The sequence below is a fragment of the Pygoscelis adeliae genome, unplaced genomic scaffold (genome assembly GCF_000699105.1).
Source record: "Pygoscelis adeliae isolate BGI_AS28 unplaced genomic scaffold, ASM69910v1 Scaffold215, whole genome shotgun sequence".
Classification (NCBI taxonomy): domain Eukaryota; kingdom Metazoa; phylum Chordata; class Aves; order Sphenisciformes; family Spheniscidae; genus Pygoscelis; species Pygoscelis adeliae.
The window spans coordinates 681,305-698,096 of record NW_008824770.1 but is presented as its reverse complement, the minus strand read 5'-3'; the positions used below and the strand labels follow the sequence as shown (position 1 = coordinate 698,096).

General features: G+C 39.8%; 1 protein-coding gene across 2 annotated transcripts in view; it reads right to left on the bottom strand.

Annotated features, from left to right (window-relative positions):
- FBLN1 (fibulin 1) overlaps window positions 1–16,792 on the bottom strand; it is a 67,945-nt gene that overhangs the window by 28,531 nt on the left and 22,622 nt on the right. The window contains exons 7-14 of one of the 2 annotated variants that reach the window (XM_009323642.1): window positions 15,801–15,938; window positions 13,303–13,446; window positions 12,349–12,477; window positions 11,719–11,844; window positions 11,053–11,172; window positions 10,064–10,195; window positions 9,383–9,506; window positions 1,284–1,638 (exon numbers count right to left, since the gene is read on the bottom strand). In XM_009323642.1, coding sequence (XP_009321917.1) covers window positions 1,284–1,638; window positions 9,383–9,506; window positions 10,064–10,195; window positions 11,053–11,172; window positions 11,719–11,844; window positions 12,349–12,477; window positions 13,303–13,446; window positions 15,801–15,938 — 1,268 coding nt within the window. Of the gene's footprint in view, window positions 1–1,283; window positions 1,639–9,382; window positions 9,507–10,063; window positions 10,196–11,052; window positions 11,173–11,718; window positions 11,845–12,348; window positions 12,478–13,302; window positions 13,447–15,800; window positions 15,939–16,792 lie in introns of those variants that run through there. The other variant, XM_009323641.1, reaches the window with a different exon arrangement.

Genomic DNA, 16,792 nt, shown 5'->3' with positions numbered 1-16,792 from the left:
TGCCTGTGCTTTCTGTATTTACATAGTGAGGCATTTTTTTAATATGTGCATTCACATGGGTTATTCCTCACTCATCTATGGACTGACTATGCTGTCTAGGTACTGGGCAGCAGAGAGATCTGAGCCCAGGATAGTGTAAAAGAACGTTAATTTTTAGATCATACCTCTGGGACTGAGCTTTTAATATTTATCAATACAAGGACTGAAGAGTAAAATAAATCCTTTTCCAGCTCACAAAACAAAAAAACACCGAAGAAATTCCAGTTGTATTGTCTACATTGTTCTTGATTGCATAGAAGTAAAGGAAGAAAGCCGTAGAAATAAAGGAGGAGAGATTTGGATATTGGAATTCTGGCTGACCTTTCAGGGCTGCTACGGTTTGGTTGGGGGTTTTTTGGTGGTGGTGGTGGGTAAAGTCTTTACAGTTAAAAATTTATCAGCTTTGATATGGAAGTTGGAGAAACAAAAATGTTATGAGACCCATTAAATATCTTTTTCAAATGTTCCTGTAGACACATCCCAGGATATCGCCTGTGAAACAGAAAGGAGCTCTCTGCTGCTAGCTGAATGCTGTTAGGAAGTACATTGCTGTTTTCCCATCATTAATTTTTCAGTTCAGTGGAAATTCCACAGAAAGGAAGATGAAAAATCTCTAAAAGAAATGTTCTTTAGAGGAGATTCTCTTTTGTACCATCCTTAAAAGTTAGAACTGGGATCTGTACCTGGTGGACATCAGCACAAGCTCACTAGCTACAACAGAGCAACGATAACTAGCGCAGCTTGAGAATCTGGCTCCACGCTTTCAAAGTTACTTGTGTGCTGGGGCACCTCTGAGGTCCTAAAGGCCTTTTAATAGATTTTCAGAAAATGCACAGTATTTGTCCCGTAAGTGATGAACTATCTAAATATGTCTCAGTTGAGAGAGCTCGAATTATGTACCTATTTTGTTTGGAAAATTTAGACCTAACATATGCAGCTGTGTATCATCAAATGAGACCAACTCCACTACTGTGTGAAGTAAATTAATAGTTTTCAGTCCTCAGTATATTCAGATAATAAGCTCTTGGATACCAATTTCTGCTTTTTATAATGATGCAAAGTACACATAAGAACCTCCCCAAATTGAGACGTTCAGTGATAAGGGAAAGTGGAGAACTGTAATGATGATGGCAAATAAAATGCAAGTGCAGCATGCAACAGATGAACTAAAACTTTATTAAAATTGGAAAAAAACGCTACTCTTAGAAGAGAAAAAGTAGCCACTAATGCCTGTAAGTTAGGGATCAAAGCTGTGCAGAGACAAAGATAAAAAGTTTAGCAATAAATGTGTTGACAGTTCCATGGCGGGAAAGTTGCATTTGAATTGTCAGAAGAAGGTCTCTGGGCTCTGTGATTTGCCGCTGCATGACCACAATGCCACTGTGGTTGTTCACTTTTTTTGTGGTGAAAAAACCCTCCTGGTTCCCGCTGATGATGGACAGCAGAATTTTATCCCCAGGGACAGCATTGGAAGGGCCCATGCGGAAAATGTCGGTGGGTACTTGAATGTTGGTAGGAAAAGAGAGGTGATAGTAGGTTATTCTCAGAGGCAGGCTCTGGCACTCCTTATTTTCATTACAAGGCAAGCGCTCACAGCGACTGCAAGAAAAGTGAGAACACAAGACAAGAGGAAGATTAGCGTACATTTAGCAAGCGTGATAGGAGAGCAAGGGCAGTGGGGGTGGGAAAAGATAGGTTGGCTTGTATACTGTATCCATTCTTCAGCCTGGCACCTCAGTCATATTGCAAATGGACATTTATTAAAAAAGGATGAACTTGTCTGTAGCTGGTGCTTTTGGAGAAGCATTGCCATTTTCAGAAGCGTTGCCCTTTCTTTGCACGCACAGATGGATTGAGTCTGGCACCTCAGCAGGGGTGAGAGTTCATTTGCATTTAGATCAGCTAAGCTCTTCCTAGGGAGAACACCGGCTTCCCCCCCTCCCCCCAAGTTTTATGCTTTTGTTGACTGGACATATGTTAAATAAAGGAAGAGATCCTAAGTGGTTAGTGAGTTAACTGTGTCCTACTTGGGATGTCTGGCTGGATTTTAAGACTGAGCAAAGTATTCTGAAAACCACAAATGTACAAGGAGTTGGTCTTTCTAAGAGGGAAGAGGCATTCTAGATACTGCACTGTGTATGTTCATCATCTGACAGCATACAGAGGAATGTAAAGCTTACTTCCAACACTGCCTGTATGTTAAGGTTTATTTGCTTTGAAGACAAACCTTCCTCCTCATGTGGCACAGTATTTCTCTGTGCTACCAGGAGAACCAATCTGAGTCAGTCTAACACCCACCTAGGCGAGCACTGAAAACAAGATCCAACGGCCTGATGTCTCTAGCACGTGCCCTGCACATTCAGTCCACTCTTAACGCAGCCTTGAGTCACAGGAATGATGCTGGTGAGTGAGAAAGTTGCCCTCTGCTGTTTTCTTCCCTTACCACTAGGCACTGTATTACAGCATCAAATCCAGGGAACTAGGAAGAGATCACCCATACAGGCTGAAAGGGAACAATGAATGTCAGCACCAGAAATCATGATCTGCATGGAGGGAGCAATCTCCTCCTTTTCTGTTACTGAGAGAAGTGAAGTTTGTCCTAAAAAATATGGCACAGACAGGTATGGGCATTAAAGTAACTGCTATTAAAGAATGTTGTAGTTTACCAGCATATTAATGAAGATCTGACATGTCATGCTACCTGGTGGGTTTGAGAAGTCTTTAGAGAATTGCATACAAGGAAAGATTATATGAATTTCAGGTGAAAGATATGCCCAAATCACCACATTCAAGTTGGTATCTGAACATCCTCTCAGACACGTACACAGAAGTAGAGGTAGACATGACGATCTCAGCTGGATGTTGACTTTGCAAAATTTGGGGATGATCAGGTTGTGCATTTAGCTCCAAACCTGCTTCATGCACAACTATGAATCAATTAAATTATGTACAAGAGTCTCTCCACTCAAAAGCAATATTCAGTCCACAGGCTGAGGTTTTGGAACCTAAACTATTCATTCGTTTCTTTGCTAAGAAATGCTCCAGCATGAAAGCATGGTTTGCTTCTTACTACCTCAAGGAAATTTGAGTGCCCATTTCATTTATTTTATTTTGACATATAAAATTGAGCTCCTATCAGGAGTATCTGGTATCAATAGAACTGTGGCTCATAAGCAAGCACCACTTTGTTGCCAGTGCATGGTGACCTGAATTCCAGGAACTTCTCATTATATGTAAAATAAGCATTTTCAAAAAGAGCAGTTAAAAGCACGCTCAGTTCTTCAGTTAATGTGTTCTATGTTTTCTTTTAATACCACTTGCAAACCAAAGTACAAAGCAATTCTTTGAAGACTTAAATGCATTCTTAATTTTATTCATGTGTGTAAAGAGCACACACAAGTCTTCACAAGATGGCCAGCTAATTAGGTGTGGATACTCTTGGAATATTTTCAGGTATAGTGAGTTCTGCATTCTTTTCTGAAATGTCATCAATAACTCCACTAAAAAGGATGACTTGGTTTTGTTGAAATCACGAGGCTACTTGGTTTTGCTGAAATCATGAAGCAAGTCAAGGCAGTTAATTTCTTAGTTGGAAATGTTTTCTTCATGTAAATCTTTTTGGAAGCACTTAGATGCTCATAAAGATGCCATGATTTATTCTTTTATAAAAGTAAAATGCATTTTTTAATACTAGCCAGAATTTTAAGAGAACAAAAAACCAAAGCTCCCAGCTTCCTAAGATTTGAAAAAGGACATTCTGCTGATTCAGAAAGTTATTTGTGGAGACAGATGTGCCTGCAGCTACGAGTTAGAATTATTCAAAATTCATCATCTTTTATCTTATTCTTTGGTGGTACACACTACACACTTCACTATATGTTTAGTTAATGTGCACTAATTGTTCCATCAAATAACCACAAAGGAGAGATAGCAAATATTATTGCTTTCAAGAACCAGAGTTCATCCTGGGGTCATGCACCACAAAGGCAATAAGCAATGAGCATTTAAATCCCAGTGTACTCTCTAGACCTTATTTAAATGCTTCCCTTCAGTGGGCAGAAGAAAATCATACGGTGGGGGAACCCAACGATCTGCTGCTAGTGAGTGAGCAGCCCAAGACCCTGGGTGCGGGTGCAGCTCCAGCTCCGTGACATCTCAGGACAGATGAGCTGGCCGTACAGCTACCGCGCCCTGCCACCACGCCATGTCGCTGTGGGAGAGAGGACGGGGGACCCGTCGGGAGAAGGGGAGTGCTGAGGAGGCAGCAAGATGCTACCAGAGAAACCCAACCCAGAGCCCAAGTAAAACATGCACTGCTTTGCAGTGAGGCAGTTTTATATACATCTTTGCAAACCTCTGCAATTACGCACATGGGCTAGAAAAATAAGCATATATTGCTGCTAAACACTTATTCCTGAATTTGTTCCCGATTATTTTAGCTCACTTACTACTCTGTTCTCTTAGGTTTATTTATGTGGCTGAAATACTGGTTTCAAAAAATTACTCATAGTTTGAATTTCATGTACCAAACACCAGTTACTCATAAAGGAAAACTACCAAAACTAGAGAGATTCCATTTTAGGTAATGAATACAACATTTCCTAATGGAGAAATGAGGAGAAATATTTTCTGCCTTCCCTCCTGTTAATTTCTGAGCCTGGTTTTCACTCCATTGCGTCCAAAGGAGTTGAGTGGTATACAACAATTCTTCATGCACTGAAGGGAAAAGAACTTTTTATTAGCAGGATTTATGGCTTTATAATTTACTTCATACAGGGAAACCATCTCAACGTGCTGAACAACTAACCAAGTATTATTACCAAACTATACACTACACATCTCTGAAATTCGACCCTGTAGATTTCCAGAGCTGTAACAATCTTATGGACCTCCTAGAATATACTCTACTACAAAGGCACTCGCTCATGCTGTCATCGGTGTGTATTTCTTTTCAGCAGGTTGCACCACACCTTGAGGCCCAGATGAGCCATCGACCAGGCTTTATCACCACATTGTGGATCTCTACATTTATGTTAATTGAACTCCTGTCTGGAGCTGGAAAGCCTCAAGGAGTTTTCAAGCTATAGAAGAGACAGATCCATCTTCATTTTGCCCTCAGCACTGAGCCTTTAGGTCCTATCCTTGTCTCCTTCATCTGCCTTTCCCAAGGTGGCTCTTTCTTCCTATCTCTTTTCCTTGCCTACTGCCCTTCCTGCTTACTCAAACATTTGGCATCAGGACCATCTGCTCAGCCAGTGCCAATCCTCCTCTTCTTGCTCCATCCTCTCCTGGCTGACACTTGGTTCTCTCAGTTTCTGCCTCACAGCCCTAGTCCCAAAGCATATACCCCTTCCTTCAGTATCTTTGTGCAGCCATCCCAAATTATTCCTTGCTCTGATGGTCTTCATCCAAATCTGGCATCAATCACCCTTAACCATAAGCTCCTGACTCCTGTGGTTGGTTTTCCCCTTGTCTCTAAATTGTTTTACCCAATTTTACCTTCTACCCCTCAAGCGTCTCCCAGACTCATTCTCCTCATCTGGTCATTCCTTCAGATCTTTCCCTCCCCTACATTCAGCCTCTTTCTTAGTACGCTTTTCCTTCTTACCGAGTCGGCTCTTCTCTCACCTGTGCTAGAAACAGCCTTCTTATCCATGGAGTCTGGGTGGTCTTTGAAAGCATAGAAGAAACAGGCTCTGGGGTTGTCAGGGCCGGCAGCACCTGGCCCAGGACAGATAGGAGCTGACATTATAGGGAAGATCAGGCTTCTTTCCTGTGGCTGTATGTGGGAGCAGGCTCAGACAGTCTGTGGAGTTGGTACCTGCACATTTTAGACTGCTTTAAAGAGCTGCAAGAAGCTCAGGTCTGCTAAATCAGAAGAGAATTGTTTGTTGCTAAAAAAGAAAGACCTCTCTACTGATAGGAAGAATTAAATTGCTCTGAGGAAGACAGTCAAACACAAAGACAGATTGCCACTGAGGCTATGAAAACCTTATCGTTCAAGGACCTGAAGCAAAAGTTAAACAAACTCTCAGAAATACTCCAGGCAGACCTGACTCTGTTTTGGCATACAGGGGTGGATTAAGATTACCCAGCAAGGTCCTCATTTCCTAAGGTTTATGAAAAAAGGCTAAATGCAATTTTACAGAGTTCATAATTTCAGAAGTTTCAGAGGTTTTTGGTAAGGATGACAAAAACCACAAAAGTAATCTCCTAACAGATTTCAGGTTTCTACTCCAAAACATGACAGCGAACTGTTAAAAGAAAAAAAAAAAATCACCAAGATGTCTTAAACACACAAAACAATGTGTTCCTCCCTACCCTTGTTCTTGGAAATGAGTGAACTGCTATGGCTGAAATTTGCCAAAACTTGAGCCTGAGTCAGACACCTGGCATGTAAAATTTCAGCTGTTGGTTACGTTTTGGCAAAATTCTAAGCAGTTAAAAACAGGTCTTCATAATGAGAAGTGACAGGCAACCTTAATAATATGCAGACATGTCTAGAATATAAAAATATTTCCCAATCTGGCTCAATGCAGCACACATTTCTGACACGCTGCCACAAAAGCTTCTTTATCTTTTCTATTATTTTTCTTGGCTTAAATATTACAAATGTTAGACTTCAGTGTCGCATAAAGAGAATTTAATTGTTATGCAATTTGAAAACAAAAAGTGTTTGGCAAGGCAGTACAGCAAGTTAAGTCCTATTGTGAGTAGCAGTAGATCTTAATTATCCTTGGAAAAATACCAAGCCTATAGGCTGATCAAGGAAAACAAAAAAAAGAATTTAAGCCAAAGAGGTAAGACCTTCAATAAAATTGTTACCATTAAGGATCGGACCATGCCAGGCACTTTGCTGGTCTTTGGGGAAGGTTACACAGGCTGTTTCCTCCTGAAGCTCAGAGTATCTATACAGCATCCTGAGCTTTCAGCCTATAGCATGGGATGATCCTGTGATTACTTCACCTGATGACAACCGCCACTGCAACAGCCACCATGCAAAAATCTCTGCTTTAAAGGTATTTGTTAAGGAAGCTTCTGGATCACTGCAGGCTGTTGCCTGTACATAATGATTTTAAGAAAAAATAAGAATGAACAAACCTGGATTTGCAGGACTGAGGCCTATTAAATTATAGCTGTTCCAGAGAAAATATTGGAGAATAGGGTAAAAAATCCCATGAGATGCCAACTTGATGGGAATGGAAAATGTGTTGTCTTTCTTACGATGTGCCAAGCTGGTGAAACTGGAATGTGTTTTGAATAAAAAGGAGAGGAAAATGGTATCTGTAATAGATACGAAGTTATGAGAAGCCAATTATTTTGATTTTAGAGTCCTGGCACAAGGTTGGGTGAAAAAGTGATTTAATGTCATTATCTTGCAAAAGCTAATGAAGATATGCTAGCTATCAGCTATGTTGGGTTATACATGCCAAAAATAAATTATTCAAGAATATGTAAATTAGTTTGGATGTAAAAAGGGTGCTAAAGAGCTGTCTTACGGAACTGTTCCCCAATGGGCACAAGGTAACCCAATATATAAACCCTGATTCTGGCATGTTGGTATAATACTCCTATACTGGCTAAGTATGAGAGTACCTATCTCCCTATTGAACTAACTTGGACTTTGCAATAAAGGTAATGAACTCATATTCTCTTTGGTTTATGCAAACACTTTTTCAACAATAAATTTAGTAACTGTAGCTGTTGAGAAGGAAAAACCTAATAAATCCAACAAGTTAATAACTCAAGGAATTAAAATAATTAGAACTTCACTGAGCAGCTACAGGATTTGTGTCTGACTCATAGCCTAATTATAGCCCAAGCACAGAAGAATCTCTCCCTGTGAGTCTGTTGGAGTTAGGCAGAGTAAGCCATTACAGGGCCCCAACAACCCAGACACAGAAAAACAATTCAGACATTCTACTACTTCCCCCAAGATCCCTTACATCTCAAATAGCCATTAATTTCAACACACGCATAAAAATATAGATAAGAAAGAAGATGAAATGGAATGTGTCTGTACAACACGTATTTTATAAACAACTTTGCCACTCAGGGATGTCCATAAGAGTAGAAATCTGCTAATTCTGCTTAGTGGCCCATTGCAAATGACTTTTTTTGAATTAGGATACAAATGAACCCACAATATTACAAATAAAGAGAACATCTGCATCATGAGGCACTGCTTGTTTATTGATGTGACAAATATAATTTAAAATTTAATTACTATTGACATTTCTCAGAATACAAGCATATTTCATAAATAGCTGGGTTTATACCATGAACTCCCTCTACAGCATTCTGATCAAATACATCTGCTGTGCCACTTATATGGCATTTCACAGATTAAGGTTTAAATGGAAAATAACTAATCCCCACAAAGTCCCCCTGATGAAGATCAGCATTAGCTTCATTCTACAGAGGAGGCACAGAGTACTCAATTTTATCTAAAAGGTGGTGGGCATATGAACACTGACCGTGAAAAGCAATAGCAGGCTGATGACAAATGTGATTTATCAGCTTTCCTCCCTAGCTGATGGAGCATACACTTACCTGGGTATGGGGCACATGGGGGGGGACCGTGGAGCAGGCTTTGGAAGAACCGCTGGAGTACAGGGTGGCCGTAGAGCCACAGGGCGGGAGGAAAAGCAGTCATCTGCATCAGCCATAAACTCGAGCTACGCGACTGAAATTTTGCAACAACTTCTCCACTTCGCTAGCACCATTTGATGGGTATAAATGAGCTGCCAGCTGCCCATCCTCCCAAAGCTGTCTCATATTTTCAACACCAGAATGCACAGACTTTCTCTGAGCTAGGTTAAAAGACACAAATATGAGCAGCAGCTAACGTACCACGCTTGCTAGGATTCCCAGCTTTTTTAACAGAGGTGAAATGGTACTAAAAATAAGACATTCTTGCAATGCTTTGCAACAGCACTGGTAAGAATTCAGAGAGGGAGCTAAAAAGAAGACTTTCACTGGAGTGTAATAGTAAGGAAAGACTACATGTGAAAGGAAATAAAAGTCAGAATTTTGAAGCTGAAAGTAACCCTCCTAATAGGTTGCCTGCAAGGTAGCCAGAGAAGGAACATCAGCTTATGGCTCTAGACATCTTTATGATGCAAACCACTGACACATGGCATTTTTTAAGGGAATACCTTTTTCTTAGACTGAAACAGGAGCATAAGAAAGGGACCAGACCTGTGTGTGCAAAACATAGGGTAGGCCTACCAACAAAATACTTATTTGCCAGAATCCATTATGCATTCAGTCAGCAGCGGCATGACATAAAGGAGATCATGTCACCAAAAAGCTGTTCAACCTTGAAAAAGAAAGTACTTACGTATCTCCTGACTTGCGGTAATTTTCTGGACATTCCAAAGACAGACAGCGAAAGCCCCCTTGGATGTTAAAGCAGGTCTCATTGAAAGAGCAGTTGTGGCTTTCTGCAACACACTCATCAATATCTGCCAAATGGAAAAAGGTGAGTGGATTAAACACATGCCTTTCCTCTACTTGCAGGTGCCAGATGATGAAAGCATCATATTAGTTACTACAGAACATCGGATGCAATTAAATGTTATTACAGGATTGGAAGGGGAGGGCAGGAGAACAGAAAAAGAAGAAAACTAAACCCAAACAACAAGCAAGAACAAGAAAAGGAAGAGCAGCAGTGCCACTAAGTGGACAAGACCTAAATATTTGCTGAAATGTTTATAGCTTGGTATTTCCTTTTAATGGCTAAACTAACTCATACCATCTCACAGTGGGAATCTTCACCTTCAGAATTTATTAGAATTCTTTAATAATGTTATAGAAAGCATTCTCCACTGCATTCTATAGTTTATAGAAGAAATTTCCTGTATGTTTATTAAAAAATACTGGTTTCTTCAGATTTCAAGCTGATGTTTACTGCTTTGTCTGTATTATTGTAGGAAAGGCATTATTTTTAAACATAAAAACTTGCTAGAGCTTTTCAGAAGTCCACAATCCAGTCAGGTATCCCTGCAGCTATTGAACTCACCTTGGCAGTTGCGTGCATTGGGTGCCAACCTGTAACCAGTGGAGGGACAAGTACATTGAAAGCTTCCAGGAATATTAATACATCGAAAGGAACAGATATGCCCTCCAGTAGGTAAAGCACATTCATCAATATCTGCAAGAAGAAAACACCACTAATTCACTATGTGTTCATGACGACCAACCAAGTGCACATGTACGGTGTTCCTGCTGCGAGCTTCAAACACAATTTCAAGATTCTAAGTGCTGGGCATGGAAAAAGATCATCAGATAGGAGTGGCTCTAGTCAAAAAAGGCTGTCGGGAATAAATGGAGGTGTGAAGAAAATTAAAAGCAATATAAGGGCCCAAGAGACAAAGTAAATGGATAAGAGCAAGCACTTCACAGCGACTTGTATCATAGTACTTTAGAAAAGGGAGGAAAGAGGAATAGTTTTATCCCTGTTCTTACAAAAAGGAAATTGAGGTGAGGTGTTCTGCCCAAGGTCTTACTGTCTAGTAAGTCCTGGAGACCTAAGTCCAAATTCAGGATCTTGTTCACGAGGTCACACCCACATCCTCCTTGTATTTGAGGAAAACCTACTCACACATTAGTTCAGAACCAGCCACAAAAAGAGGATATATAAAATACTACTGAGTATTATTACGTATCACATATGTAACATATAAATGTGTTTGTAGCTTCACTTGCTGAAGACTAGAAATTCTGTTAGTTCCTCAGAAAAAAAAAAAAAATCTGGTAAGTTACAGAAATATGCCAAGCTACAATTCAGTGTAAACAGAAAAACTGACACCACACAAGCAGAGGTATTTCTAGACTAGGACATGGGTGGAAGACCTTCATTAAATAAAGTTTCACAGTTTCACAGGAAAATACCAAAGAGAATCAAATCTTAAAATGAAACAATTACAGGAACGTGGAACTGTTCATGTATGTTACAGTGAGAATAAGAAATGCTCACTCATCCTCTACCTGCAAAACAATAATGCTTACCTTCACATGAAATCCCGTCTATGTCACTAAGTTGAAAGCCACGGCGGCAGTAACACTGATAGGAGCCATACACATTGGCACACTCTTGACTACAGGGGCTGCTCTCACACTCATTTAAATCTGAAATGCAAAATTATATACCTGAACCCCAAATTTCTTGCTATATTCATCACTCCTATTACAGGACTAAGGCAAAACTTTGGAAAACAATTTTTTAAATTAAAAAAGGATGGCATGCACATCACTGAGCAAGCTGGAAATAAGGGGCTTTGGGTGTATTACTCTCAACAGGGTCTAGCAGTATAGGTTAATCTGCACCGTGCTATTATTTCCCACTGTCCTTCAAAGTGTGTGACTTGGAGGGAGTCTTTAGGACCACACTTGCATTTTTATATCTGGATATCAGCAGGGCTGGGTTTGAAGGTCTTGAATCTGATCTAGCTGAATCACCCTTTAAAATACAGTTAATACAGGCTCATACACCTCTGCGTGATCCAGCCAAAGGGCAATATATTGGAACTGTGGGCTACGGTGGCCTTGATTAATCGTAACTGCATTGATTTCTGATGCCATTTCAGTGCAGTCTTACAAGCTAAAATCAAAAGGAAATAGCTAAACAGCAATGAGCTGTATTTCACACTATACACCAAAGCATGACAGCCGTACCTTCACATGACCTGCCATCAGTTGAAAGTTTGAATCCCATGGTACAAGTGCAGTAATAGGAACCAGGAGTATTCTCACACTTGTGAGCACAAAGGCGGCCTGGATAGCGTCTGCATTCATTGATATCTGCAATGATAAATACGTACAGAGGTCTATGCATTGGCTGGCTTCACTGCAGTAGTAGCCTGGACAAGAATGTGGTCATAAAAGTTTGATTTTTATTTTCCAGATCTAAATTTCATACTAGAGAGGGAAGGACTTGCTCAAAATGCTCATTTAGAAGCACCCCAGTGCACAATTAAATTAGATCTATAAAGAAGAAAGTTGCTTTGATCTTCCAAAGGAATGTTTTGCTGTAGGTGCATATAAAAGTATCACAGAAAACAATTACACGCACTCTCATAATCTTACCTTTTAACAGGATAACAGAGAACATGTTGACGATACTAATACAGCTTCCTTTGAAGTATCAGCATCTCTTAATATGGTATTAGATTTATACAAATAATACAGTGGTCAATTTTACATTCAGATGAAAGAGGTTATGCAGAGAGCAATAACATTCTTTACACGGGATCATTTTTTAAAATGCCATGGCTGCATGTATTTAAGTCGATAGATGCAACTTACCAATACAAGTTCTACTGATGACATCAAAAGAATAGCCAGATTTGCACTCACAACGGTAATTGCCTGGGGCATTTATACAAACATGTCCTTCTCCACAAGGCTGATTAGAGGAGGAGCACTCATCCACATCTAAAAAAAGGAGAGAAGTGATTGAAAGTACACTTCTGAGCAGGCAAGTTGAGAGAAGAGCAACATGTTAACATATTTCTGTGTTCCCTAGTAGTTATAAAGTGTTTTGAAACAGAAAGCAAGATTTTGATCTAGCTCCCAGCTTCCACAAGAAGATCAGAGTCACAAAACCAAACTATTCTTACTGAAACAGGTTCTCTCTCAGGTGTCCTGTTAATGTTGATGGACTTGGGAAGGAAAAGAAATCGGAAATCAGACAATCTTTAGAGGAAATCAGGTGCAAAATTGTTTTATTATGCACACTCAATATTCATGGATCAGCTCTTCAGCTAGTGTAAGACGCCAGAGACCCACAGTCAGTAGTGCTTTGATAAGCCATTTACAGAAATTGAAAACATGCAAAAACACCTCTCCCTGCAAAAGCCACCTTAAAAGCCAGCCAAAGGCATATATGCCTTTCAACATTACTTGAATGGCTTCTGTGGGACATTAAATGGGCATTATGTTATACCTATGTATCGGGGAGATTTGAGACCACACAGCATTGTTCCAATACACTAACACAGTCACAGACAATGCCATTTTTGGGGTGTGATTATCACTTCTCCTCTTCTCAGAATATAGGGTTTCATGAGTTATATGAAGGACAGAGAGTGGATCCTTGTCATTCTTCACTTGTTGGGAATGCCATGAGGGAAAGAACAGGATCAAGAATTGACTGTGGGAACGAGAAAAACTTGGGCAAAGTGCAAGAAGCTGGTAAACATAAATCATAGATGTGACTTATTTTCTTCAAACTGTTTTGTCTTCAGAACTGTTACTTACCTACGCATCTTGTTCCGTCTTCATTGAGATGATAACCTCGGCCACAGCTGGGTGAGATTCGCTGGCAGGTATACGAGCCATCAGTGTTAATACATATCTGCCCAGCTGGGCATGGTGTGTTGGTGCTCAGGCATTCGTTGATATCTACAAGAGCACAACGAGTCAGTGTAACTATCTGCTGCCTAAAGATGTTTAAGGCAAGATGCTTTCCTGATGTAATCCTTCAGAGGATTACATCCTGATGTAATCCTTCAGAATTTGAAAAGCGCTGCCCATGGGAGAACACAACTATTCCTGCCATTTAGCTTCACTGATAAAATGCTTTCAGAGTGATGATCGGGAGAGGTATGAGAGGCCCAGATCCCACTGAGAAGCAGTGGAAATTGGGTATAGAACTTGTATTTGTTTAAAAGCCTTTGAAAGTCTCCCCTAAACACATGAAGAGATGATCGACAATTCAGTTCACCAGCTCAACCAGTTATGCTGCAGTCTGTGGGTTATGTTCCACAGTGAATGAGCTATTTGGTAGTATGTGCTCATATAGGTAGTAGCTGACTCCATTTTTACAGAGAGATAAACTACTGCTCAAGGTATTCACCATGAATACCTTACCTTGTCTTATGGTAAGTTGTCCATATAAACACATGAGAATGAGAATAGCTTATTTATGTATTCACAAGACTATGCAGCCCTCTACCATCCATCAAACGTCTGTTTTTTTACAAACTGGACATCCTATCACTTTGTGACAAAGATATCCTTTGCCTGATAAGAACCCACTATAAAGTAAAATCTCAGAAAATCTAATGAGATGAGACTAAGCTGTATTAGAGTATGATCTGGTGTGGTGTATCTAGCCAAGAAGGTAAGGAACTCACTGTTACGCAAGGTTAGCATCTGCTATTAGTTTCGGGGAAAGGAGTTTTAGAGTCGGGAGTCAGTGACTACAGGACGTACTGAGGCAGCCTTTGCTACCTAGAAAAGTTAATGTAACTAAGACCTGACAGTTTGTAGGAGCAACACTGTTTGTGAGTGTATGGGCTTGCATCCCATAACCTTCAGCAAAGTCCAGCTTCATGTGAGTACTTCTCTGCCTAAAACTTTCCCAACTGTTTCACTGGGATATTATCATCATTTTACGCAGTGGTACTGTTAACGAGCCACTGCCTTCCAGTTGGTATGGTATTAAGCACATCATCTATCTTGCAAAATGTTGGCTGCCTGAAGATGGGGAAGGGTATGTCCTTTCAGCCAGGCCTATCCCAGCTCACTAGAGTGTAAAATTTTCAACTTCCAATGACACTGGAAATACAGGAAAGTTTTCATACTTTTTCCCCCTCAACACCACATAGGGCAGCACTTGATTCACAGTTTGTAAAATCAGCCTGTGAAACTGTTTTATTTTGATATATATTTATTTGGTAAATATTTTGAGCAAATGCATTTTAGGGGACGTAACTATTGCTGCTGCAAATTGATGTGGCTTTGCTAATGTCAGTGAAGGCACGCTAACTTCTAACAACTGTGGACCTGGTGCTAGCTATGGCAGATACACATCTTCAAAGGGTTGTGCACAAGCCCTGGCCCCCCTTCATTTTAAAGGCTGCAATTTTGTTTTCAGCCTCAGTGTTTCCAGTGTCAGATTTCGGCACTACAGGGTATGATATGGTCAGGAGAACGAGGAGCTGACAATGAGCTAGACTTGGCAGCTGCTGCCGCTCAGCCAGTTCCACAAGTCCAAGACATGCTACGCCGCTGGGGGAATTCAAAGTTAAGTTGAGACTTGAAACTACTACTCAAGGGAATAACTGATAGATTTGTAGGTCACATTAGACAATTCCATTTAAGTCTGCTGGAAACCAGTAATTCTAACATATTTATATAAAGGTTATAATTCTGTTTTGTAGGAGTCTTGGAAACAAGGCATTAGCCCGACAGATTGTAATCAGTCTTAAAAATAAAACTCCTCTCCACAGTGTATTATAACTGGCCCATCATTCTCATACATAGTAAGATTCTTGATAAGCTATAACTTAAACGGGGACAGGTCTGGAAATACCTACGTACCTGTAGAACTACGCATACTAATATCAACAAAGTGTGTTACAAAGGATGTCATAAATTACAGCTTTTTATACCAAGCTTTAGCTAAAACCTTTTGGATAGAGAGAGATATATCAGAAATTTTTTACAAATTTTGTTTCCGATAAAATCCCCAAAGACTTAATGAAAATGTTCAAATGCAGCTAACTGCCTTAGGTAACCAAATCTCAGTAAAAACAGAGATCTAGTATGTAAATCTTTTATTTAAATGGTTTTTGTCTGTAAATCTTACCTGTGGGACCAAGCCTGCCTTTAAAGGAGCAGAAAAAACACATAGCAGTGCAATGCATACGTGCCTGAAGAACGACTTGAAAAGCTCAGAACTCACCCAGTGAAACTACAACTTATCTCAGAGGCAACACTTAAGTATCCACTGAAATAAGAATATGTCTTACCAATACAGTTGCCTAGCGCATCTTGTATAAACCCATTCATGCACTGTAGCTTGGGTCGGCAACGGAAAGATCCGGGAGTATTCTGACAGATAAAATCGGGGGGGCAGTTATGAGTACCAGTCTCACATTCGTCAATATCTGGTACATCACAAAAAAAAATTGTTAGCATGAGTTTGACAGAAGCTTTTTCATCACATTTAAAACATAACACATAGTCAAAAACATCAGACAGATTAATCCTCAGCATATCTTCATGCAATTCAATGCAGTGAACCAGGATCAATCTGACCTACTACCTCAAACAGAATCTCAGCAAAAACAGGTAGAATAAGGGTTTTGTTATTATTTTGTTATTAACATTATATGTAGGGGGTGTGTGTGTTTATTATGCTTTACAAATTTAGTTCTCACAACTAAATGATTCAAAATTATTACAGAGCACCTCAAGCATCGTGTTCAGCAGCATTCAGTGTTGATTCAGCAGTATGCTTATACATGGGCTCAGCTTTGAAGTCAGTAAGATTTAATTATATCCAAGTGCAATTTTATTTTAACCTTAGATCCAATACAGATATTGTTCATTTCTTTCATAAGGGAATTAATTGGCGTTGATTCTCATCCATATTAAAGCTTGCACTATCCTTGCATTATTGTGCTTTAAAATGCACATAAATATGATTTCTGCTCACTTTAATATTCCATTCCAGTTCAGAACAGACAATAAATATTTGTGAATAAATTATGATTCACATAAAGCAGACAAGGGCTAATGAGGCTTCATTCATGAATGTAACCCTGTCCACATAAAAGCAGCTAAAATTTAATGTTTGCCACCTTGCAATGGGATGAAATCTCCTAAAGCTATTAAAATACAGAAACTTTCTAGCAATAGGATGCCTCAGCTTTGCAACTGCTTATCCCTAGAGCTTTGTGAGACTTAAATAATGATTGTGGAGCCTGTTTTTAATTTAGGATGGGTTAATACTGAATTG